The following is a 25,771-nucleotide window of genomic DNA, read 5'->3' on the forward strand; positions in this document are numbered from 1 at the left end:
GGAGAGACACAGGGAAAAACATGGAGATAGATATGGGGAGAGACACGGGGAGATATGCGGGGAGAGATGCGGGGAGAGATGCGGGGAGAGACGCGCACGGGGAGAGACACAGGGAAAACATGGAGATAGGTACGGGGAGAGACACAGGTAAGAACATGGAGATAGGTACGGGAGAGACATGGGTAAAAACATGGAGATAGGTACGAGGAAAGACGCGGGTAAAAACATGGAGATAGGTATGGGGAGAGACACAGGGAGAGATGCGGGGAGAGATGCGGGGAGAGATGCGGGGAGAGACACGGGGAGAGGTCGGAGGTGGCGGCTTTTCCGCAGGAATCTTTGTTTCGTGGCGGGAGAATCCCAGCAGCTGTGAAGCTCTTGAGCAGCTCGCAGGTGTCCAGAGCCGGGTGCGGGTGGCACGGGAAGACCGTGGGGGGGCCGTGCGTGGGCCATGTGGGGGCCGTGGGGGTCACTCACCGTGACGGTGGCGGTACTCTCTGGAGGGGGCCGCATGGTTTTCACGAGCGGCTCCTCGTTATCCACGAAGACGATGAGTTGGTATGACGATGACGTCTCAAAGTCTAAGGGCTGCGGCGTACACGCACACGTACACACACACGTACACACACACACGTACACACGTACACACACACGTACACACGTACACACACACGTACACACGTACACACACACGTACACACGTGCACACGTACACACACACACGTACACACGTACACACACACGTACACGTACACACACGTACACACACACGTACACACGCACACGTACACACACACACGTACGTACACACGTACACACGCACGTACACACGCACACGTACACACACACGTACACACACGTACACACGCGCACGTACACACACACGTACAAATGTACACACACGTACACACGTACACACACACGTACACACACGTACACACGTACACACACGTACACACGTACACACGCACACACACACGTACACACACGCACACACGTACACACACGGACACACGTACACACGCACACACGCACGTACACACGGACACACGTTAACACACACGCACGCACACGTACAAAAGGCAAAGATCCCCCGTATAGCCTTAGCAGACCGTTTGGCCAAGTGTTGTTAGCGAGCACCTATGAAGACTGGAATGGCACACGTGGGGGTGGGGAGCCAGCACCACGCCCGTCCGCCTTTGTCTCCCCAGTGCTGGCAACGTTGACGTTCGGACCCCGTGCCCCCCCCCTCACCCCCCACTGGACGTCTGTGAAAAAATACCTCCCTAGCTGCCTCCATCTTCTCCCTCCCCATCCTCCCCTCCCTCCCCTCCTTCCCCTTCCTTCCCTCCCCCACTTCCTTCCATCCCCCTCTCCCCTCCCCATCCTCCCCTCCCTCCCCCACCTCCTTCCATCCCCCCCTCCCCTCCCCTCCTTGCATCCCTCCCCTCCCTCCCTCCCCACCCTCGCCATCCTCCCTCCCCTCCCCATCCTCCCCTCCCTCCCCCACCTCCTTCCATCCCCCCCTCCCTCCCTTCCCTCCCTCCCTCCCCCCCTCCATCCCTCCCCTCCTTCCATCCCTCCCCTCCCTCCCTCCCTCCCCTCCTTTCCCCCCCTCCCCTTCCATCCCTCCCCTACCTCCCCTCCCTCCCCTCCCTCCCCTCCCCTCCCTCCTTTGACCCCCTCCCCTCCCTCCCACGCGTTACCTTGACAACGACGATCCTGCCATTGTTGGTGCCGGGGTCGGTCTCCACGACAAACAGGTCGCCGGGGTCTCCCGCCCCCCACTCCCCCCCCCCTGCCCCCCCCCCGCGGAGGGAATAGCGGACACGCCAAGCTGCCGTGCCGGCCTCGTCCGAGTCGATCACTGAGAGGGGCGGCATCGTCACCGGCACCCCCACGGCGTTCTCACGGACCGTGCCGAACCACTACGGCGATGAAGATGCCGAGAGAAGGGGGCGGATAGGGGGGGTGACGTTGTTGTTGTATACCGCCTATGGTGCAGTGTTGAGTCTATGGTGCAGTGTTGAGTCTATGGTGCAGTGTTGAGTCTATGGTGCAGTGTTGAGTCTATGGTGCAGTGTTGAGTCTATGGGGCAGTGTTGAGTCTAAGGGCAGTGTTGAGTCTATGGGCAGTGTTGAGTCTATGGTGCAGTGTTGAGTCTATTGTGCATTGTTGAGTCTAAGGGCAGTGTTGAGTCTATGGTGCAGTGTTGAGTCTATGGTGCAGTGTTTAGTCTATGGAGCAGTGCTGAGTCTATGGTGCAGTGTTGAGTCTATGGAGCAGTGTTGAGTCTATGGTGCAGTGTTGAGTCTATGGTGCAGTGTTGAGTCTATGGGCAGTGTTGAGTCTATGGTGCAGTGTTGAGTCTATGGTGCAGTGTTGAGTCTAAGCGCAGTGTTGAGTCTACGGGGCAGTGTTGAGTCTAAGGGCAGTGTTGAGTCTATGGGCAGTGTTGAGTCTATGGTGCAGTGTTGAGTCTATTGTGCATTGTTGAGTCTAAGGGCAGTGTTGAGTCTATGGTGCAGTGTTGAGTCTATAGTGCAGTGTTGAGTCTATGGAGCAGTGTTGAGTCTATGGTGCAGTGTTGAGTCTATGGTGCAGTGTTGAGTCTATGGGGCAGTGTTGAGTCTAAGGGCAGTGTTGAGTCTATGGGCAGTGTTGAGTCTATGGTGCAGTGTTGAGTCTATTGTGCATTGTTGAGTCTAAGGGCAGTGTTGAGTCTACGGTGCAGTGTTGAGTCTATGGTGTAGTGTTTAGTCTATGGAGCAGTGCTGAGTCTATGGTGCAGTGTTGAGTCTATGGAGCAGTGTTGAGTCTATGGTGCAGTGTTGAGTCTATGGTGCAGTGTTGAGTCTATGGGCAGTGTTGAGTCTATGGTGCAGTGTTGAGTCTATGGTGCAGTGTTGAGTCTAAGCGCAGTGTTGAGTCTATGGGCAGTGTTGAGTCTATGGTGCAGTGTTGAGTCTATTGTGCATTGTTGAGTCTAAGGGCAGTGTTGAGTCTATGGTGCAGTGTTGAGTCTATGGTGCAGTGTTGAGTATATGGAGCAGTGTTGAGTCTATGGTGCAGTGTTGAGTCTATGGTGCAGTGTTGAGTCTATGGGGCAGTGTTGAGTCTAAGGGCAGTGTTGAGTCTATGGGCAGTGTTGAGTCTATGGTGCAGTGTTGAGTCTATTGTGCATTGTTGAGTCTAAGGGCAGTGTTGAGTCTATGGTGCAGTGTTGAGTCTATGGTGCAGTGTTTAGTCTATGGAGCAGTGCTGAGTCTATGGTGCAGTGTTGAGTCTATGGAGCAGTGTTGAGTCTATGGTGCAGTGTTGAGTCTATGGTGCAGTGTTGAGTCTATGGGCAGTGTTGAGTCTATGGTGCAGTGTTGAGTCTATTGTGCAGTGTTGAGTCTAAGCGCAGTGTTGAGTCTATGGGGCAGTGTTGAGTCTAAGGGCAGTGTTGAGTCTATGGGCAGTGTTGAGTCTATGGTGCAGTGTTGAGTCTATTGTGCATTGTTAAGTCTAAAGGCAGTGTTGAGTCTATGGTGCAGTGTTGAGTCTATGGTGCAGTGTTTAGTCTATGGAGCAGTGCTGAGTCTATGGTGAAGTGTTGAGTCTATGGAGCAGTGTTGAGTCTATGGTGCAGTGTTGAGTCTATGGTGCAGTGTTGAGTCTATGGGCAGTGTTGAGTCTATGGAGCAGTATTGAGTCTATTGTGCAGTGTTGAGTCTAAGCGCAGTGTTGAGTCTATGGTGCAGTGTTGAGTCTATGGTGCAGTGTTCAGTCTATGGAGCAGTGCTGAGTCTATGGTGCAGTGTTGAGTCTATGGCGCAGTGTTGAGTCTATGGTGCAGTGTTGAGTCTATGGTGCAGTGTTGAGTCTATGGTGCAGTGTTGAGTCTATGGTGCAGTGTTGAGTCTATTGTGCAGTGTTGAGTCTATGGTGCAGTGTTGAGTCTATGGTGCAGTGTTGAGTCTATGGTGCAGTGTTGAGTCTATGGTGCAGTGTTGAGTCTTTGGTGCAGTGTTGAGTCTATGGTGCAGTGTTGAGTCTATGTTGCAGTGTTGAGTCTATGGTGCAGTGTTGAGTCTTTGGTGCAGTGTTGAGTCTATGGTGCAGTGTTGAGTCTATATTGCAGTGTTGAGTCTATGGTGCAGTGTTGAGTCTATGGGCAGTGTTGAGTCTATGGTGCAGTGTTGAGTCTATTGTGCATTGTTGAGTCTAAGGGCAGTGTTGAGTCTATGGTGCAGTGTTGAGTCTATGGTGCAGTGTTTAGTCTATGGAGCAGTGCTGAGTCTATGGTGCAGTGTTGAGTCTATGGAGCAGTGTTGAGTCTATGGTGCAGTGTTGAGTCTATGGTGCAGTGTTGAGTCTATGGGCAGTGTTGAGTCTATGGTGCAGTGTTGAGTCTATTGTGCAGTGTTGAGTCTAAGCGCAGTGTTGAGTCTATGGTGCAGTGTTGAGTCTATGGTGCAGTGTTTAGTCTATGGAGCAGTGCTGAGTCTATGGTGCAGTGTTGAGTCTATGGCGCAGTGTTGAGTCTATGGTGCAGTGTTGAGTCTATGGTGCAGTGTTGAGTCTATGGTGCAGTGTTGAGTCTATGGTGCAGTGTTGAGTCTATTGTGCAGTGTTGAGTCTATGGTGCAGTGTTGAGTCTATGGTGCAGTGTTGAGTCTATGGTGCAGTGTTGAGTCTATGTTGCAGTGTTGAGTCTATGGTGCAGTGTTGAGTCTTTGGTGCAGTGTTGAGTCTATGGTGCAGTGTTGAGTCTATATTGCAGTGTTGAGTCTATGGTGCAGTGTTGAGTCTATGGGCAGTGTTGAGTCTATGGTGCAGTGTTGAGTCTATGGTGCAGTGTGGAGTCTATGGTGCAGTGTTGAGTCTATGGTGCAGTGTTGAGTCTATGGTGCAGTGCTGAGTCTATGTTGCAGTGTTGAGTCTATGGGCAGTGTTGAGTCTATGGTGCAGTGTTGAGTCTATCGTGCAGTGTTGAGTCTAAGGGCAGTGTTGAGTCTATGGTGCAGTGCTGAGTCTATGGTGCAGTGGTGAGTCTATGGTGCAGTGTTGAGTCTATGGTACAGTGTTTGGTCTATGGTGCAGTGTTGAGTCTATGGTGCAGTGTTGAGTCTATGGTGCAGTGTTGAGTCTATAGTGCAGTGTTGAGTCTATGGTGCAGTGTTGAGTCTATGGGCAGTGTTGAGTCTATGGTGCAGTGTTGAGTCTATGGTGCAGTGTTGAGTCTATGGTGCAGTGTTGAGTCTATGGTGCAATGTTGAGTCTATGGTGCAGTGTTTAGTCTATGGAGCAGTGCTGAGTCTATGGTGCAGTGTTGAGTCTATGGAGCAGTGTTGAGTCTATGGTGCAGTGTTGAGTCTATGGTGCAGTGTTGAGTCTATGGGCAGTGTTGAGTCTATGGTGCAGTGTTTAGTCTATGGAGCAGTGCTGAGTCTATGGTGCAGTGTTGAGTCTATGGAGCAGTGTTGAGTCTATGGTGTAGTGTTTAGTCTATGGAGCAGTGCTGAGTCTATGGTGCAGTGTTGAGTCTATGGAGCAGTGTTGAGTCTATGGTGCAGTGTTGAGTCTATGGTGCAGTGTTGAGTCTATGGGCAGTGTTGAGTCTATGGTGAAGTGTTGAGTCTATGGTGCAGTGTTGAGTCTAAGCGCAGTGTTGATTCTATGGGGCAGTGTTGAGTCTATGGTGCAGTGTTGAGTCTATGGAGCAGTGTTGAGTCTATGGTGCAGTGTTGAGTCTATGGTGCAGTGTTGAGTCTATGGGCAGTGTTGAGTCTATGGTGCAGTGTTGAGTCTATGGTGCAGTGTTGAGTCTAAGCGCAGTGTTGAGTCTATGGGGCAGTGTTGAGTCTAAGGGCAGTGTTGAGTCTATGGGCAGTGTTGAGTCTATGGTGCAGTGTTGAGTCTATTGTGCATTGTTGAGTCTAAGGGCAGTGTTGAGTCTATGGTGCAGTGTTGAGTCTATGGTGCAGTGTTGAGTCTATGGAGCAGTGTTGAGTCTATGGTGCAGTGTTGAGTCTACGGTGCAGTGTTGAGTCTATGGGGCAGTGTTGAGTCTAAGGGCAGTGTTGAGTCTATGGGCAGTGTTGAGTCTATGGTGCAGTGTTGAGTCTATTGTGCATTGTTGAGTCTAAGGGCAGTGTTGAGTCTATGGTGCAGTGTTGAGTCTATGGTGCAGTGTTTAGTCTATGGAGCAGTGCTGAGTCTATGGTGCAGTGTTGAGTCTATGGAGCAGTGTTGAGTCTATGGTGCAGTGTTGAGTCTATGGTGCAGTGTTGAGTCTATGGGCAGTGTTGAGTCTATGGTGCAGTGTTGAGTCTATTGTGCAGTGTTGAGTCTAAGCGCAGTGTTGAGTCTATGGGGCAGTGTTGAGTCTAAGGGCAGTGTTGAGTCTATGGGCAGTGTTGAGTTTATGGTGCAGTGTTGAGTCTATTGTGCATTGTTGAGTCTAAAGGCAGTGTTGAGTCTATGGTGCAGTGTTGAGTCTATGGAGCAGTGTTTAGTCTATGGAGCAGTGCTGAGTCTATGGTGAAGTGTTGAGTCTATGGAGCAGTGTTGAGTCTATGGTGCAGTGTTGAGTCTATGGTGCAGTGTTGAGTCTATGGGCAGTGTTGAGTCTATGGTGCAGTGTTTAGTCTATGGAGCAGTGCTGAGTCTATGGTGCAGTGTTGAGTCTATGGAGCAGTGTTGAGTCTATGGTGTAGTGTTTAGTCTATGGAGCAGTGCTGAGTCTATGGTGCAGTGTTGAGTCTATGGAGCAGTGTTGAGTCTATGGTGCAGTGTTGAGTCTATGGTGCAGTGTTGAGTCTATGGGCAGTGTTGAGTCTATGGTGCAGTGTTGAGTCTATGGTGCAGTGTTGAGTCTAAGCGCAGTGTTGAGTCTATGGGGCAGTGTTGAGTCTATGGTGCAGTGTTGAGTCTATGGAGCAGTGTTGAGTCTATGGTGCAGTGTTGAGTCTATGGTGCAGTGTTGAGTCTATGGGCAGTGTTGAGTCTATGGTGCAGTGTTGAGTCTATGGTGCAGTGTTGAGTCTAAGCGCAGTGTTGAGTCTATGGGGCAGTGTTGAGTCTAAGGGCAGTGTTGAGTCTATGGGCAGTGTTGAGTCTATGGTGCAGTGTTGAGTCTATTGTGCATTGTTGAGTCTAAGGGCAGTGTTGAGTCTATGGTGCAGTGTTGAGTCTATGGTGCAGTGTTGAGTCTATGGTGCAGTGTTGAGTCTAAGCGCAGTGTTGAGTCTATGGGGCAGTGTTGAGTCTAAGGGCAGTGTTGAGTCTATGGGCAGTGTTGAGTCTATGGTGCAGTGTTGAGTCTATTGTGCATTGTTGAGTCTAAGGGCAGTGTTGAGTCTATGGTGCAGTGTTGAGTCTATGGTGCAGTGTTGAGTCTATGGTGCAGTGTTGAGTCTATGGGGCAGTGTTGAGTCTAAGGGCAGTGTTGAGTCTATGGGCAGTGTTGAGTCTATGGTGCAGTGTTGAGTCTATTGTGCATTGTTGAGTCTAAGGGCAGTGTTGAGTCTATGGTGCAGTGTTGAGTCTATGGTGCAGTGTTTAGTCTATGGAGCAGTGCTGAGTCTATGGTGCAGTTTTGAGTCTATGGAGCAGTGTTGAGTCTATGGTGCAGTGTTGAGTCTATGGTGCAGTGTTGAGTCTATGGGCAGTGTTGAGTCTATGGTGCAGTGTTGAGTCTATTGTGCAGTGTTGAGTCTAAGCGCAGTGTTGAGTCTATGGGGCAGTGTTGAGTCTAAGGGCAGTGTTGAGTCTATGGGCAGTGTTGAGTCTATGGTGCAGTGTTGAGTCTATTGTGCATTGTTGAGTCTAAAGGCAGTGTTGAGTCTATGGTGCAGTGTTGAGTCTATGGTGCAGTGTTTAGTCTATGGAGCAGTGCTGAGTCTATGGTGAAGTGTTGAGTCTATGGAGCAGTGTTGAGTCTATGGTGCAGTGTTGAGTCTATGGTGCAGTGTTGAGTCTATGGGCAGTGTTGAGTCTATGGTGCAGTATTGAGTCTATTGTGCAGTGTTGAGTCTAAGCGCAGTGTTGAGTCTATGGTGCAGTGTTGAGTCTATGGTGCAGTGTTCAGTCTATGGAGCAGTGTTGAGTCTATGGTGCAGTGTTGAGTCTATGGTGCAGTGTTGAGTCTATGGGGCAGTGTTGAGTCTAAGGGCAGTGTTGAGTCTATGGGCAGTGTTGAGTCTATGGTGCAGTGTTGAGTCTATTGTGCATTGTTGAGTCTAAGGGCAGTGTTGAGTCTATGGTGCAGTGTTGAGTCTATGGTGCAGTGTTTAGTCTATGGAGCAGTGCTGAGTCTATGGTGCAGTGTTGAGTCTATGGAGCAGTGTTGAGTCTATGGTGCAGTGTTGAGTCTATGGTGCAGTGTTGAGTCTATGGGCAGTGTTGAGTCTATGGTGCAGTATTGAGTCTATTGTGCAGTGTTGAGTCTAAGCGCAGTGTTGAGTCTATGGTGCAGTGTTGAGTCTATGGTGCAGTGTTTAGTCTATGGAGCAGTGCTGAGTCTATGGTGCAGTGTTGAGTCTATGGAGCAGTGTTGAGTCTATGGTGTAGTGTTTAGTCTATGGAGCAGTGCTGAGTCTATGGTGCAGTGTTGAGTCTATGGAGCAGTGTTGAGTCTATGGTGCAGTGTTGAGTCTATGGTGCAGTGTTGAGTCTATGGGCAGTGTTGAGTCTATGGTGCAGTGTTGAGTCTATGGTGAAGTGTTGAGTCTAAGCGCAGTGTTGAGTCTATGGGGCAGTGTTGAGTCTATGGTGCAGTGTTGAGTCTATGGAGCAGTGTTGAGTCTATGGTGCAGTGTTGAGTCTATGGTGCAGTGTTGAGTCTATGGGCAGTGTTGAGTCTATGGTGCAGTGTTGAGTCTATGGTGCAGTGTTGAGTCTAAGCGCAGTGTTGAGTCTATGGGGCAGTGTTGAGTCTAAGGGCAGTGTTGAGTCTATGGGCAGTGTTGGGTCTATGGTGCAGTGTTGAGTCTATTGTGCATTGTTGAGTCTAAGGGCAGTGTTGAGTCTATGGTGCAGTGTTGAGTCTATGGTGCAGTGTTGAGTCTATGGAGCAGTGTTGAGTCTATGGTGCAGTGTTGAGTCTACGGTGCAGTGTTGAGTCTATGGGGCAGTGTTGAGTCTAAGGGTAGTGTTGAGTCTATGAGCAGTGTTGAGTCTATGGTGCAGTGTTGAGTCTATTGTGCATTGTTGAGTCTAAGGGCAGTGTTGAGTCTATGGTGCAGTGTTGAGTCTATGGTGCAGTGTTTAGTCTATGGAGCAGTGCTGAGTCTATGGTGCAGTGTTGAGTCTATGGAGCAGTGTTGAGTCTATGGTGCAGTGTTGAGTCTATGGTGCAGTGTTGAGTCTATGGGCAGTGTTGAGTCTATGGTGCAGTGTTGAGTCTATTGTGCAGTGTTGAGTCTAAGCGCAGTGTTTAGTCTATGGGGCAGTGTTGAGTCTAAGGGCAGTGTTGAGTCTATGGGCAGTGTTGAGTCTATGGTGCAGTGTTGAGTCTATTGTGCATTGTTGAGTCTAAAGGCAGTGTTGAGTCTATGGTGCAGTGTTGAGTCTATGGAGCAGTGTTTAGTCTATGGAGCAGTGCTGAGTCTATGGTGAAGTGTTGAGTCTATGGAGCAGTGTTGAGTCTATGGTGCAGTGTTGAGTCTATGGTGCAGTGGTGAGTCTATGGGCAGTGTTGAGTCTATGGTGCAGTGTTTAGTCTATGGAGCAGTGCTGAGTCTATGGTGCAGTGTTGAGTCTATGGAGCAGTGTTGAGTCTATGGTGTAGTGTTTAGTCTATGGAGCAGTGCTGAGTCTATGGTGCAGTGTTGAGTCTATGGAGCAGTGTTGAGTCTATGGTGCAGTGTTGAGTCTATGGTGCAGTGTTGAGTCTATGGGCAGTGTTGAGTCTATGGTGCAGTGTTGAGTCTATGGTGCAGTGTTGAGTCTAAGCGCAGTGTTGAGTCTATGGGGCAGTGTTGAGTCTATGGTGCAGTGTTGAGTCTATGGAGCAGTGTTGAGTCTATGGTGCAGTGTTGAGTCTATGGTGCAGTGTTGAGTCTATGGGCAGTGTTGAGTCTATGGTGCAGTGTTGAGTCTATGGTGCAGTGTTGAGTCTAAGCGCAGTGTTGAGTCTATGGGGCAGTGTTGAGTCTAAGGGCAGTGTTGAGTCTATGGGCAGTGTTGAGTCTATGGTGCAGTGTTGAGTCTATTGTGCATTGTTGAGTCTAAGGGCAGTGTTGAGTCTATGGTGCAGTGTTGAGTCTATGGTGCAGTGTTGAGTCTATGGAGCAGTGTTGAGTCTATGGTGCAGTGTTGAGTCTATGGTGCAGTGTTGAGTCTATGGGGCAGTGTTGAGTCTAAGGGCAGTGTTGAGTCTATGGGCAGTGTTGAGTCTATGGTGCAGTGTTGAGTCTATTGTGCATTGTTGAGTCTAAGGGCAGTGTTGAGTCTATGGTGCAGTGTTGAGTCTATGGTGCAGTGTTTAGTCTATGGAGCAGTGCTGAGTCTATGGTGCAGTGTTGAGTCTATGGAGCAGTGTTGAGTCTATGGTGCAGTGTTGAGTCTATGGTGCAGTGTTGAGTCTTTGGGCAGTGTTGAGTCTATGGTGCAGTGTTGAGTCTATTGTGCAGTGTTGAGTCTAAGCGCAGTGTTGAGTCTATGGGGCAGTGTTGAGTCTAAGGGCAGTGTTGAGTCTATGGGCAGTGTTGAGTCTATGGTGCAGTGTTGAGTCTATTGTGCATTGTTGAGTCTAAAGGCAGTGTTGAGTCTATGGTGCAGTGTTGAGTCTATGGTGCAGTGTTTAGTCTATGGAGCAGTGCTGAGTCTATGGTGAAGTGTTGAGTCTATGGAGCAGTGTTGAGTCTATGGTGCAGTGTTGAGTCTATGGTGCAGTGTTGAGTCTATGGGCAGTGTTGAGTCTATGGTGCAGTATTGAGTCTATTGTGCAGTGTTGAGTCTAAGCGCAGTGTTGAGTCTATGGTGCAGTGTTGAGTCTATGGTGCAGTGTTCAGTCTATGGAGCAGTGTTGAGTCTATGGTGCAGTGTTGAGTCTATGGTGCAGTGTTGAGTCTATGGGGCAGTGTTGAGTCTAAGGGCAGTGTTGAGTCTATGGGCAGTGTTGAGTCTATGGTGCAGTGTTGAGTCTATTGTGCATTGTTGAGTCTAAGGGCAGTGTTGAGTCTATGGTGCAGTGTTGAGTCTATGGTGCAGTGTTTAGTCTATGGAGCAGTGCTGAGTCTATGGTGCAGTGTTGAGTCTATGGAGCAGTGTTGAGTCTATGGTGCAGTGTTGAGTCTATGGTGCAGTGTTGAGTCTATGGGCAGTGTTGAGTCTATGGTGCAGTATTGAGTCTATTGTGCAGTGTTGAGTCTAAGCGCAGTGTTGAGTCTATGGTGCAGTGTTGAGTCTATGGTGCAGTGTTCAGTCTATGGAGCAGTGTTGAGTCTATGGTGCAGTGTTGAGTCTATGGTGCAGTGTTGAGTCTATGGGGCAGTGTTGAGTCTAAGGGCAGTGTTGAGTCTATGGGCAGTGTTGAGTCTATGGTGCAGTGTTGAGTCTATTGTGCATTGTTGAGTCTAAGGGCAGTGTTGAGTCTATGGTGCAGTGTTGAGTCTATGGTGCAGTGTTTAGTCTATGGAGCAGTGCTGAGTCTATGGTGCAGTGTTGAGTCTATGGAGCAGTGTTGAGTCTATCGTGCAGTGTTGAGTCTATGGTGCAGTGTTGAGTCTATGGGCAGTGTTGAGTCTATGGTGCAGTGTTGAGTCTATTGTGCAGTGTTGAGTCTAAGCGCAGTGTTGAGTCTATGGGGCAGTGTTGAGTCTAAGGGCAGTGTTGAGTCTATGGGCAGTGTTGAGTCTATGGTGCAGTGTTGAGTCTATTGTGCATTGTTGAGTCTAAAGGCAGTGTTGAGTCTATGGTGCAGTGTTGAGTCTATGGTGCAGTGTTTAGTCTATGGAGCAGTGCTGAGTCTATGGTGAAGTGTTGAGTCTATGGAGCAGTGTTGAGTCTATGGTGCAGTGTTGAGTCTATGGTGCAGTGTTGAGTCTATGGGCAGTGTTGAGTCTATGGTGCAGTATTGAGTCTATTGTGCAGTGTTGAGTCTAAGCGCAGTGTTGAGTCTATGGTGCAGTGTTGAGTCTATGGTGCAGTGTTGAGTCTATGGTGCAGTGTTGAGTCTATGGTGCAGTGTTGAGTCTATGGTGCAGTGTTGAGTCTATTGTGCAGTGTTGAGTCTATGGTGCAGTGTTGAGTCTATGGTGCAGTGTTGAGTCTATGGTGCAGTGTTGAGTCTATGGTGCAGTGTTGAGTCTATGTTGCAGTGTTGAGTCTATGGTGCAGTGTTGAGTCTTTGGTGCAGTGTTGAGTCTATGGTGCAGTGTTGAGTCTATATTGCAGTGTTGAGTCTATGGTGCAGTGTTGAGTCTATGGGCAGTGTTGAGTCTATGGTGCAGTGTTGAGTCTATTGTGCATTGTTGAGTCTAAGGGCAGTGTTGAGTCTATGGTGCAGTGTTGAGTCTATGGTGCAGTGTTTATTCTATGGAGCAGTGCTGAGTCTATGGTGCAGTGTTGAGTCTATGGAGCAGTGTTGAGTCTATGGTGCAGTGTTGAGTCTATGGTGCAGTGTTGAGTCTATATTGCAGTGTTGAGTCTATGGTGCAGTGTTGAGTCTATGGGCAGTGTTGAGTCTATGGTGCAGTGTTGAGTCTATGGTGCAGTGTTGAGTCTATGGTGCAGTGTTGAGTCTATGGTGCAGTGTTGAGTCTATGGGCAGTGTTGAGTCTATGGTGCAGTGTTGAGTCTATTGTGCAGTGTTGAGTCTAAGCGCAGTGTTGAGTCTATGGTGCAGTGTTGAGTCTATGGTGCAGTGTTTAGTCTATGGAGCAGTGCTGAGTCTATGGTGCAGTGTTGAGTCTATGGCGCAGTGTTGAGTCTATGGTGCAGTGTTGAGTCTATGGTGCAGTGTTGAGTCTATGGTGCAGTGTTGAGTCTATTGTGCAGTGTTGAGTCTATGGTGCAGTGTTGAGTCTATGGTGCAGTGTTGAGTCTATGGTGCAGTGTTGAGTCTATGGTGCAGTGTTGAGTCTATGGTGCAGTGTTGAGTCTTTGGTGCAGTGTTGAGTCTATGGTGCAGTGTTGAGTCTATGGTGCAGTGTTGAGTCTATGGTGCAGTGTTGAGTCTATGGTGCAGTGTTGAGTCTATGGGCAGTGTTGAGTCTATGGTGCAGTGTTGAGTCTATGGGCAGTGTTGAGTCTATGGTGCAGTGTTGAGTCTATGGTGCAGTGTTGAGTCTATGGTGCAGTGTTGAGTCTATGGTGCAGTGCTGAGTCTATGTTGCAGTGTTGAGTCTATGGGCAGTGTTGAGTCTATGGTGCAGTGTTGAGTCTATCGTGCAGTGTTGAGTCTAAGGGCAGTGTTGAGTCTATGGTGCAGTGCTGAGTCTATGGTGCAGTGGTGAGTCTATGGTGCAGTGCTGAGTCTATGGTGCAGTGTTGAGTCTATGGTGCAGTGTTGAGTCTATAGTGCAGTGTTGAGTCTAAAGGCAGTGTTGAGTCTATGGTGCAGTGTTGAGTCTATGGTGCAGTGTTTAGTCTATGGAGCAGTGCTGAGTCTATGGTGAAGTGTTGAGTCTATGGAGCAGTGTTGAGTCTATGGTGCAGTGTTGAGTCTATGGTGCAGTGTTGAGTCTATGGGCAGTGTTGAGTCTATGGTGCAGTATTGAGTCTATTGTGCAGTGTTGAGTCTAAGCGCAGTGTTGAGTCTATGGTGCAGTGTTGAGTCTATGGTGCAGTGTTCAGTCTATGGAGCAGTGTTGAGTCTATGGTGCAGTGTTGAGTCTATGGTGCAGTGTTGAGTCTATGGGGCAGTGTTGAGTCTAAGGGCAGTGTTGAGTCTATGGGCAGTGTTGAGTCTATGGTGCAGTGTTGAGTCTATTGTGCATTGTTGAGTCTAAGGGCAGTGTTGAGTCTATGGTGCAGTGTTGAGTCTATGGTGCAGTGTTTAGTCTATGGAGCAGTGCTGAGTCTATGGTGCAGTGTTGAGTCTATGGAGCAGTGTTGAGTCTATGGTGCAGTGTTGAGTCTATGGTGCAGTGTTGAGTCTATGGGCAGTGTTGAGTCTATGGTGCAGTATTGAGTCTATTGTGCAGTGTTGAGTCTAAGCGCAGTGTTGAGTCTATGGTGCAGTGTTGAGTCTATGGTGCAGTGTTTAGTCTATGGAGCAGTGCTGAGTCTATGGTGCAGTGTTGAGTCTATGGAGCAGTGTTGAGTCTATGGTGTAGTGTTTAGTCTATGGAGCAGTGCTGAGTCTATGGTGCAGTGTTGAGTCTATGGAGCAGTGTTGAGTCTATGGTGCAGTGTTGAGTCTATGGTGCAGTGTTGAGTCTATGGGCAGTGTTGAGTCTATGGTGCAGTGTTGAGTCTATGGTGAAGTGTTGAGTCTAAGCGCAGTGTTGAGTCTATGGGGCAGTGTTGAGTCTATGGTGCAGTGTTGAGTCTATGGAGCAGTGTTGAGTCTATGGTGCAGTGTTGAGTCTATGGTGCAGTGTTGAGTCTATGGGCAGTGTTGAGTCTATGGTGCAGTGTTGAGTCTATGGTGCAGTGTTGAGTCTAAGCGCAGTGTTGAGTCTATGGGGCAGTGTTGAGTCTAAGGGCAGTGTTGAGTCTATGGGCAGTGTTGGGTCTATGGTGCAGTGTTGAGTCTATTGTGCATTGTTGAGTCTAAGGGCAGTGTTGAGTCTATGGTGCAGTGTTGAGTCTATGGTGCAGTGTTGAGTCTATGGAGCAGTGTTGAGTCTATGGTGCAGTGTTGAGTCTACGGTGCAGTGTTGAGTCTATGGGGCAGTGTTGAGTCTAAGGGTAGTGTTGAGTCTATGAGCAGTGTTGAGTCTATGGTGCAGTGTTGAGTCTATTGTGCATTGTTGAGTCTAAGGGCAGTGTTGAGTCTATGGTGCAGTGTTGAGTCTATGGTGCAGTGTTGAGTCTAAGCGCAGTGTTTAGTCTATGGAGCAGTGCTGAGTCTATGGTGCAGTGTTGAGTCTATGGAGCAGTGTTGAGTCTATGGTGCAGTGTTGAGTCTATGGTGCAGTGTTGAGTCTATGGGCAGTGTTGAGTCTATGGTGCAGTGTTGAGTCTATTGTGCAGTGTTGAGTCTAAGCGCAGTGTTTAGTCTATGGGGCAGTGTTGAGTCTAAGGGCAGTGTTGAGTCTATGGGCAGTGTTGAGTCTATGGTGCAGTGTTGAGTCTATTGTGCATTGTTGAGTCTAAAGGCAGTGTTGAGTCTATGGTGCAGTGTTGAGTCTATGGAGCAGTGTTTAGTCTATGGAGCAGTGCTGAGTCTATGGTGAAGTGTTGAGTCTATGGAGCAGTGTTGAGTCTATGGTGCATTGTTGAGTCTAAGGGCAGTGTTGAGTCTATGGTGCAGTGTTGAGTCTATGGTGCAGTGTTGAGTCTATGGAGCAGTGTTGAGTCTATGGTGCAGTGTTGAGTCTATGGAGCAGTGTTGAGTCTATGGTGTAGTGTTTAGTCTATGGAGCAGTGCTGAGTCTATGGTGCAGTGTTGAGTCTATGGAGCAGTGTTGAGTCTATGGTGCAGTGTTGAGTCTATGGTGCAGTGTTGAGTCTATGGGCAGTGTTGAGTCTATGGTGCAGTGTTGAGTCTATGGTGCAGTGTTGAGTCTAAGCGCAGTGTTGAGTCTATGGGGCAGTGTTGAGTCTATGGTGCAGTGTTGAGTCTATGGGCAGTGTTGAGTCTATGGTGCAGTGTTGAGTCTATGGTGCAGTGTTGAGTCTAAGCGCAGTGTTGAGTCTATGGGGCAGTGTTGAGTCTAAGGGCAGTGTTGAGTCTATGGGCAGTGTTGAGTCTATGGTGCAGTGTTGAGTCTATTGTGCATTGTTGAGTCTAAGGGCAGTGTTGAGTCTATGGTGCAGTGTTGAGTCTATGGTGCAGTGTTGAGTCTATGGAGCAGTGTTGAGTCTATGGTGCAGTGTTGAGTCTATGGTGCAGTGTTGAGTCTATGGGGCAGTGTTGAGTCTAAGGGCAGTGTTGAGTCTATGGGCAGTGTTGAGTCTATGGTGCAGTGTTGAGTCTATTGTGCATTGTTGAGTCTAAGGGCAGTGTTGAGTCTATGGTGCAGTGTTGAGTCTATGGTGCAGTGTTTAGTCTATGGAGCAGTGCTGAGTCTATGGTGCAGTGTTGAGTCTATGGAGCAGTGTTGAGTCTATGGTGCAGTGTTGAGTCTATGGTGCAGTGTTGAGTCTTTGGGCAGTGTTGAGTCTATGGTGCAGTGTTGAGTCTATTGTGCAGTGTTGAGTCTAAGCGCAGTGTTGAGTCTATGGGGCAGTGTTGAGTCTAAGGGCAGTGTTGAGTCTATGGGCAGTGTTGAGTCTATGGTGCAGTGTTGAGTCTATTGTGCATTGTTGAGTCTAAAGGCAGTGTTGAGTCTATGGTGCAGTGTTGAGTCTATGGTGCAGTGTTTAGTCTATGGAGCAGTGCTGAGTCTATGGTGAAGTGTTGAGTCTATGGAGCAGTGTTGAGTCTATGGTGCAGTGTTGAGTCTATGGTGCAGTGTTGAGTCTATGGGCAGTGTTGAGTCTATGGTGCAGTATTGAGTCTATTGTGCAGTGTTGAGTCTAAGCGCAGTGTTGAGTCTATGGTGCAGTGTTGAGTCTATGGTGCAGTGTTCAGTCTATGGAGCAGTGTTGAGTCTATGGTGCAGTGTTGAGTCTATGGTGCAGTGTTGAGTCTATGGGGCAGTGTTGAGTCTAAGGGCAGTGTTGAGTCTATGGGCAGTGTTGAGTCTATGGTGCAGTGTTGAGTCTATTGTGCATTGTTGAGTCTAAGGGCAGTGTTGAGTCTATGGTGCAGTGTTGAGTCTATGGTGCAGTGTTTAGTCTATGGAGCAGTGCTGAGTCTATGGTGCAGTGTTGAGTCTATGGAGCAGTGTTGAGTCTATGGTGCAGTGTTGAGTCTATGGTGCAGTGTTGAGTCTATGGGCAGTGTTGAGTCTATGGTGCAGTATTGAGTCTATTGTGCAGTGTTGAGTCTAAGCGCAGTGTTGAGTCTATGGTGCAGTGTTGAGTCTATGGTGCAGTGTTCAGTCTATGGAGCAGTGTTGAGTCTATGGTGCAGTGTTGAGTCTATGGTGCAGTGTTGAGTCTATGGGGCAGTGTTGAGTCTAAGGGCAGTGTTGAGTCTATGGGCAGTGTTGAGTCTATGGTGCAGTGTTGAGTCTATTGTGCATTGTTGAGTCTAAGGGCAGTGTTGAGTCTATGGTGCAGTGTTGAGTCTATGGTGCAGTGTTTAGTCTATGGAGCAGTGCTGAGTCTATGGTGCAGTGTTGAGTCTATGGAGCAGTGTTGAGTCTATGGTGCAGTGTTGAGTCTATGGTGCAGTGTTGAGTCTATGGGCAGTGTTGAGTCTATGGTGCAGTGTTGAGTCTATTGTGCAGTGTTGAGTCTAAGCGCAGTGTTGAGTCTATGGGGCAGTGTTGAGTCTAAGGGCAGTGTTGAGTCTATGGGCAGTGTTGAGTCTATGGTGCAGTGTTGAGTCTATTGTGCATTGTTGAGTCTAAAGGCAGTGTTGAGTCTATGGTGCAGTGTTGAGTCTATGGTGCAGTGTTTAGTCTATGGAGCAGTGCTGAGTCTATGGTGAAGTGTTGAGTCTATGGAGCAGTGTTGAGTCTATGGTGCAGTGTTGAGTCTATGGTGCAGTGTTGAGTCTATGGGCAGTGTTGAGTCTATGGTGCAGTATTGAGTCTATTGTGCAGTGTTGAGTCTAAGCGCAGTGTTGAGTCTATGGTGCAGTGTTGAGTCTATGGTGCAGTGTTCAGTCTATGGAGCAGTGCTGAGTCTATGGTGCAGTGTTTAGTCTATGGAGCAGTGCTGAGTCTATGGTGAAGTGTTGAGTCTATGGAGCAGTGTTGAGTCTATGGTGCAGTGTTGAGTCTATGGTGCAGTGTTGAGTCTATGGTGCAGTGTTGAGTCTATGGTGCAGTGTTGAGTCTATGGTGCAGTGTTGAGTCTATTGTGCAGTGTTGAGTCTATGGTGCAGTGTTGAGTCTATGGTGCAGTGTTGAGTCTATGGTGCAGTGTTGAGTCTATGGTGCAGTGTTGAGTCTTTGGTGCAGTGTTGAGTCTATGGTGCAGTGTTGAGTCTATGTTGCAGTGTTGAGTCTATGGTGCAGTGTTGAGTCTTTGGTGCAGTGTTGAGTCTATGGTGCAGTGTTGAGTCTATATTGCAGTGTTGAGTCTATGGTGCAGTGTTGAGTCTATGGGCAGTGTTGAGTCTATGGTGCAGTGTTGAGTCTATTGTGCATTGTTGAGTCTAAGGGCAGTGTTGAGTCTATGGTGCAGTGTTGAGTCTATGGTGCAGTGTTTATTCTATGGAGCAGTGCTGAGTCTATGGTGCAGTGTTGAGTCTATGGAGCAGTGTTGAGTCTATGGTGCAGTGTTGAGTCTATGGTGCAGTGTTGAGTCTATGGGCAGTGTTGAGTCTATGGTGCAGTGTTGAGTCTATTGTGCAGTGTTGAGTCTAAGCGCAGTGTTGAGTCTATGGTGCAGTGTTGAGTCTATGGTGCAGTGTTTAGTCTATGGAGCAGTGCTGAGTCTATGGTGCAGTGTTGAGTCTATGGCGCAGTGTTGAGTCTATGGTGCAGTGTTGAGTCTATGGTGCAGTGTTGAGTCTATGGTGCAGTGTTGAGTCTATGGTGCAGTGTTGAGTCTATTGTGCAGTGTTGAGTCTATGGTGCAGTGTTGAGTCTATGGTGCAGTGTTGAGTCTATGGTGCAGTGTTGAGTCTATGTTGCAGTGTTGAGTCTATGGTGCAGTGTTGAGTCTTTGGTGCAGTGTTGAGTCTATGGTGCAGTGTTGAGTCTATATTGCAGTGTTGAGTCTATGGTGCAGTGTTGAGTCTATGGGCAGTGTTGAGTCTATGGTGCAGTGTTGAGTCTATGGTGCAGTGTTGAGTCTATGGTGCAGTGTTGAGTCTATGGTGCAGTGCTGAGTCTATGTTGCAGTGTTGAGTCTATGGGCAGTGTTGAGTCTATGGTGCAGTGTTGAGTCTATCGTGCAGTGTTGAGTCTAAGGGCAGTGTTGAGTCTATGGTGCAGTGCTGAGTCTATGGTGCAGTGGTGAGTCTATGGTGCAGTGCTGAGTCTATGGTGCAGTGTTGAGTCTATGGTGCAGTGTTGAGTCTATAGTGCAGTGTTGAGTCTATGGTGCAGTGTTGAGTCTATTGTGCATTGTTGAGTCTAAAGGCAGTGTTGAGTCTATGGTGCAGTGTTGAGTCTATGGTGCAGTGTTTAGTCTATGGAGCAGTGCTGAGTCTATGGTGAAGTGTTGAGTCTATGGAGCAGTGTTGAGTCTATGGCGCAGTGTTGAGTCTATGGTGCAGTGTTGAGTCTATGGGCAGTGTTGAGTCTATGGTGCAGTATTGAGTCTATTGTGCAGTGTTGAGTCTAAGCGCAGTGTTGAGTCTATGGTGCAGTGTTGAGTCTATGGTGCAGTGTTCAGTCTATGGAGCAGTGCTGAGTCTATGGTGCAGTGTTGAGTCTATGGCGCAGTGTTCAGTCTATGGTGCAGTGTTGAGTCTATGGTGCAGTGTTGAGTCTATGGTGCAGTGTTGAGTCTATGGTGCAGTGTTGAGTCTATTGTGTAGTGTTGAGTCTATGGTGCAGTGTTGAGTCTATGGTGCAGTGTTGAGTCTATGGTGCAGTGTTGAGTCTATGGTGCAGTGTTGAGTCTTTTGTGCAGTGTTGAGTCTATGGTGCAGTGTTGAGTCTATGTTGCAGTGTTGAGTCTATGGTGCAGTGTTGAGTCTTTGATGCAGTGTTGAGTCTATGGTGCAGTGTTGAGTCTATATTGCAGTGTTGAGTCTATGGTGCAGTGTTGAGTCTATGGGCAGTGTTGAGTCTATGGTGCAGTGTTGAGTCTATTGTGCATTGTTGAGTCTAAGGGCAGTGTTGAGTCTATGGTGCAGTGTTGAGTCTATGGTGCAGTGTTTAGTCTATGGAGCAGTGCTGAGTCTATGGTGCAGTGTTGAGTCTATGGAGCAGTGTTGAGTCTATGGTGCAGTGTTGAGTCTATGGTGCAGTGTTGAGTCTATGGGCAGTGTTGAGTCTATGGTGCAGTGTTGAGTCTATTGTGCAGTGTTGAGTCTAAGCGCAGTGTTGAGTCTATGGTGCAGTGTTGAGTCTATGGTGCAGTGTTTAGTCTATGGAGCAGTGCTGAGTCTATGGTGCAGTGTTGAGTCTATGGCGCAGTGTTGAGTCTATGGTGCAGTGTTCAGTCTATGGTGCAGTGTTGAGTCTATGGTGCAGTGTTGAGTCTATGGTGCAGTGTTGAGTCTATTGTGCAGTGTTGAGTCTATGGTGCAGTGTTGAGTCTATGGTGCAGTGTTGAGTCTATGGTGCAGTGTTGAGTCTATGTTGCAGTGTTGAGTCTATGGTGCAGTGTTGAGTCTTTGGTGCAGTGTTGAGTCTATGGTGCAGTGTTGAGTCTATATTGCAGTGTTGAGTCTATGGTGCAGTGTTGAGTCTATGGGCAGTGTTGAGTCTATGGTGCAGTGTTGAGTCTATGGTGCAGTGTGGAGTCTATGGTGCAGTGTTGAGTCTATGGTGCAGTGTTGAGTCTATGGTGCAGTGCTGAGTCTATGTTGCAGTGTTGAGTCTATGGGCAGTGTTGAGTCTATGGTGCAGTGTTGAGTCTATCGTGCAGTGTTGAGTCTAAGGGCAGTGTTGAGTCTATGGTGCAGTGCTGAGTCTATGGTGCAGTGGTGAGTCTATGGTGCAGTGTTGAGTCTATGGTACAGTGTTTGGTCTATGGTGCAGTGTTGAGTCTATGGTGCAGTGTTGAGTCTATGGTGCAGTGTTGAGTCTATAGTGCAGTGTTGAGTCTATGGTGCAGTGTTGAGTCTATGGGCAGTGTTGAGTCTATGGTGCAGTGTTGAGTCTATGGTGCAGTGTTGAGTCTATGGTGCAGTGTTGAGTCTATGGTGCAGTGTTGAGTCTATGGTGCAGTGTTTAGTCTATGGAGCAGTGCTGAGTCTATGGTGCAGTGTTGAGTCTATGGAGCAGTGTTGAGTCTATGGTGCAGTGTTGAGTCTATGGTGCAGTGTTGAGTCTATGGGCAGTGTTGAGTCTATGGTGCAGTGTTTAGTCTATGGAGCAGTGCTGAGTCTATGGTGCAGTGTTGAGTCTATGGAGCAGTGTTGAGTCTATGGTGTAGTGTTTAGTCTATGGAGCAGTGCTGAGTCTATGGTGCAGTGTTGAGTCTATGGAGCAGTGTTGAGTCTATGGTGCAGTGTTGAGTCTATGGTGCAGTGTTGAGTCTATGGGCAGTGTTGAGTCTATGGTGCAGTGTTGAGTCTATGGTACAGTGTTGAGTCTAAGCGCAGTGTTGAGTCTATGGGGCAGTGTTGAGTCTATGGTGCAGTGTTGAGTCTATGGAGCAGTGTTGAGTCTATGGTGCAGTGTTGAGTCTATGGTGCAGTGTTGAGTCTATCGTGCAGTGTTGAGTCTAAGGGCAGTGTTGAGTCTATGGTGCAGTGCTGAGTCTATGGTGCAGTGGTGAGTCTATGGTGCAGTGTTGAGTCTATGGTACAGTGTTTGGTCTATGGTGCAGTGTTGAGTCTATGGTGCAGTGTTGAGTCTATGGTGCAGTGTTGAGTCTATAGTGCAGTGTTGAGTCTATGGTGCAGTGTTGAGTCTATGGGCAGTGTTGAGTCTATGGTGCAGTGTTGAGTCTATGGTGCAGTGTTGAGTCTATGGTGCAGTGTTGAGTCTATGGTGCAGTGTTGAGTCTATGGTGCAGTGTTTAGTCTATGGAGCAGTGCTGAGTCTATGGTGCAGTGTTGAGTCTATGGAGCAGTGTTGAGTCTATGGTGCAGTGTTGAGTCTATGGTGCAGTGTTGAGTCTATGGGCAGTGTTGAGTCTATGGTGCAGTGTTTAGTCTATGGAGCAGTGCTGAGTCTATGGTGCAGTGTTGAGTCTATGGAGCAGTGTTGAGTCTATGGTGTAGTGTTTAGTCTATGGAGCAGTGCTGAGTCTATGGTGCAGTGTTGAGTCTATGGAGCAGTGTTGAGTCTATGGTGCAGTGTTGAGTCTATGGTGCAGTGTTGAGTCTATGGGCAGTGTTGAGTCTATGGTGCAGTGTTGAGTCTATGGTGCAGTGTTGAGTCTAAGCGCAGTGTTGAGTCTATGGGGCAGTGTTGAGTCTATGGTGCAGTGTTGAGTCTATGGAGCAGTGTTGAGTCTATGGTGCAGTGTTGAGTCTATGGTGCAGTGTTGAGTCTATGGGCAGTGTTGAGTCTATGGTGCAGTGTTGAGTCTATGGTGCAGTGTTGAGTCTAAGCGCAGTGTTGAGTCTATGGGGCAGTGTTGAGTCTAAGGGCAGTGTTGAGTCTATGGGCAGTGTTGAGTCTATGGTGCAGTGTTGAGTCTATTGTGCATTGTTGAGTCTAAGGGCAGTGTTGAGTCTATGGTGCAGTGTTGAGTCTATGGTGCAGTGTTGAGTCTATGGAGCAGTGTTGAGTCTATGGTGCAGTGTTGAGTCTACGGTGCAGTGTTGAGTCTATGGGGCAGTGTTGAGTCTAAGGGCAGTGTTGAGTCTATGGGCAGTGTTGAGTCTATGGTGCAGTGTTGAGTCTATTGTGCATTGTTGAGTCTAAGGGCAGTGTTGAGTCTATGGTGCAGTGTTGAGTCTATGGTGCAGTGTTTAGTCTATGGAGCAGTGCTGAGTCTATGGTGCAGTGTTGAGTCTATGGAGCAGTGTTGAGTCTATGGTGCAGTGTTGAGTCTATGGTGCAGTGTTGAGTCTATGGGCAGTGTTGAGTCTATGGTGCAGTGTTGAGTCTATTGTGCAGTGTTGAGTCTAAGCGCAGTGTTGAGTCTATGGGGCAGTGTTGAGTCTAAGGGAAGTGTTGAGTCTATGGGCAGTGTTGAGTCTATGGTGCAGTGTTGAGTCTATTGTGCATTGTTGAGTCTAAAGGCAGTGTTGAGTCTATGGTGCAGTGTTGAGTCTATGGAGCAGTGTTTAGTCTATGGAGCAGTGCTGAGTCTATGGTGAAGTGTTGAGTCTATGGAGCAGTGTTGAGTCTATGGTGCAGTGTTGAGTCTATGGTGCAGTGTTGAGTCTATGGGCAGTGTTGAGTCTATGGTGCAGTGTTTAGTCTATGGAGCAGTGCTGAGTCTATGGTGCAGTGTTGAGTCTATGGAGCAGTGTTGAGTCTATGGTGTAGTGTTTAGTCTATGGAGCAGTGCTGAGTCTATGGTGCAGTGTTGAGTCTATGGAGCAGTGTTGAGTCTATGGTGCAGTGTTGAGTCTATGGTGCAGTGTTGAGTCTATGGGCAGTGTTGAGTCTATGGTGCAGTGTTGAGTCTATGGCGCAGTGTTGAGTCTAAGCGCAGTGTTGAGTCTATGGGGCAGTGTTGAGTCTATGGTGCAGTGTTGAGTCTATGGAGCAGTGTTGATTCTATGGTGCAGTGTTGAGTCTATGGTGCAGTGTTGAGTCTATGGGCAGTGTTGAGTCTATGGTGCAGTGTTGAGTCTATGGTGCAGTGTTGAGTTTAAGCGCAGTGTTGAGTCTATGGGGCAGTGTTGAGTCTAAGGGCAGTGTTGAGTCTATGGGCAGTGTTGAGTCTATGGTGCAGTGTTGAGTCTATTGTGCATTGTTGAGTCTAAGGGCAGTGTTGAGTCTATGGTGCAGTGTTGAGTCTATGGTGCAGTGTTGAGTCTATGGAGCAGTGTTGAGTCTATGGTGCAGTGTTGAGTCTATGGTGCAGTGTTGAGTCTAAGGGCAGTGTTGAGTCTATGGGCAGTGTTGAGTCTATGGTGCAGTGTTGAGTCTATTGTGCATTGTTGAGTCTAAGGGCAGTGTTGAGTCTATGGTGCAGTGTTGAGTCTATGGTGCAGCGTTTAGTCTATGGAGCAGTGCTGAGTCTATGGTGCAGTGTTGAGTCTATGGAGCAGTGTTGAGTCTATGGTGCAGTGTTGAGTCTATGGTGCAGTGTTGAGTCTATGGGCAGTGTTGAGTCTATGGTGCAGTGTTGAGTCTATTGTGCAGTGTTGAGTCTAAGCGCAGTGTTGAGTCTATGGGGCAGTGTTGAGTCTAAGGGCAGTGTTGAGTCTATGGGCAGTGTTGAGTCTATGGTGCAGTGTTGAGTCTATTGTGCATTGTTGAGTCTAAAGGCAGTGTTGAGTCTATGGTGCAGTGTTGAGTCTATGGTGCAGTGTTTAGTCTATGGAGCAGTGCTGAGTCTATGGTGAAGTGTTGAGTCTATGGAGCAGTGTTGAGTCTATGGTGCAGTGTTGAGTCTATGGTGCAGTGTTGAGTCTATGGGCAGTGTTGAGTCTATGGTGCAGTATTGAGTCTATTGTGCAGTGTTGAGTCTAAGCGCAGTGTTGAGTCTATGGTGCAGTGTTGAGTCTATGGTGCAGTGTTCAGTCTATGGAGCAGTGTTGAGTCTATGGTGCAGTGTTGAGTCTATGGTGCAGTGTTGAGTCTATGGGGCAGTGTTGAGTCTAAGGGCAGTGTTGAGTCTATGGGCAGTGTTGAGTCTATGGTGCAGTGTTGAGTCTATTGTGCATTGTTGAGTCTAAGGGCAGTGTTGAGTCTATGGTGCAGTGTTGAGTCTATGGTGCAGTGTTTAGTCTATGGAGCAGTGCTGAGTCTATGGTGCAGTGTTGAGTCTATGGAGCAGTGTTGAGTCTATGGTGCAGTGTTGAGTCTATGGTGCAGTGTTGAGTCTATGGGCAGTGTTGAGTCTATGGTGCAGTGTTGAGTCTATTGTGCAGTGTTGAGTCTAAGCGCAGTGTTGAGTCTATGGGGCAGTGTTGAGTCTAAGGGCAGTGTTGAGTCTATGGGCAGTGTTGAGTCTATGGTGCAGTGTTGAGTCTATTGTGCATTGTTGAGTCTAAAGGCAGTGTTGAGTCTATGGTGCAGTGTTGAGTCTATGGTGCAGTGTTTAGTCTATGGAGCAGTGCTGAGTCTATGGTGAAGTGTTGAGTCTATGGAGCAGTGTTGAGTCTATGGTGCAGTGTTGAGTCTATGGTGCAGTGTTGAGTCTATGGGCAGTGTTGAGTCTATGGTGCAGTATTGAGTCTATTGTGCAGTGTTGAGTCTAAGCGCAGTGTTGAGTCTATTGTGCAGTGTTGAGTCTAAGCGCAGTGTTGAGTCTATGGTGCAGTGTTGAGTCTATGGTGCAGTGTTCAGTCTATGGAGCAGTGTTGAGTCTATGGTGCAGTGTTGAGTCTATGGTGCAGTGTTGAGTCTATGGGGCAGTGTTGAGTCTAAGGGCAGTGTTGAGTCTATGGGCAGTGTTGAGTCTATGGTGCAGTGTTGAGTCTATTGTGCATTGTTGAGTCTAAGGGCAGTGTTGAGTCTATGGTGCAGTGTTGAGTCTATGGTGCAGTGTTTAGTCTATGGAGCAGTGCTGAGTCTATGGTGCAGTGTTGAGTCTATGGAGCAGTGTTGAGTCTATGGTGCAGTGTTGAGTCTATGGTGCAGTGTTGAGTCTATGGGCAGTGTTGAGTCTATGGTGCAGTGTTGAGTCTATTGTGCAGTGTTGAGTCTAAGCGCAGTGTTGAGTCTATGGGGCAGTGTTGAGTCTAAGGGCAGTGTTGAGTCTATGGGCAGTGTTGAGTCTATGGTGCAGTGTTGAGTCTATTGTGCATTGTTGAGTCTAAAGGCAGTGTTGAGTCTATGGTGCAGTGTTGAGTCTATGGTGCAGTGTTTAGTCTATGGAGCAGTGCTGAGTCTATGGTGAAGTGTTGAGTCTATGGAG

General features: G+C 48.3%; 1 protein-coding gene across 1 annotated transcript in view; it reads right to left on the reverse strand.

The window, feature by feature from the left end:
• Positions 1 to 25,771, reverse strand: part of LOC142908881 (cadherin-2-like) — a 123,951-nt gene that overhangs the window by 23,401 nt on the left and 74,779 nt on the right. The window contains exons 7-8 of the mRNA XM_076059523.1: positions 1,707 to 1,928; positions 478 to 588 (exon numbers count right to left, since the gene is read on the reverse strand). Coding sequence (XP_075915638.1) covers positions 478 to 588; positions 1,707 to 1,928 — 333 coding nt within the window. The remainder of the gene's footprint in view (positions 1 to 477; positions 589 to 1,706; positions 1,929 to 25,771) is intronic.

This window comes from Petromyzon marinus, unplaced genomic scaffold (genome assembly GCF_048934315.1).
Source record: "Petromyzon marinus isolate PM22_M1 ecotype Great Lakes invasive population unplaced genomic scaffold, UKy_Petmar_22M1.pri1.0 PM_G_Scaffold_109, whole genome shotgun sequence".
NCBI lineage: Eukaryota > Metazoa > Chordata > Hyperoartia > Petromyzontiformes > Petromyzontidae > Petromyzon > Petromyzon marinus.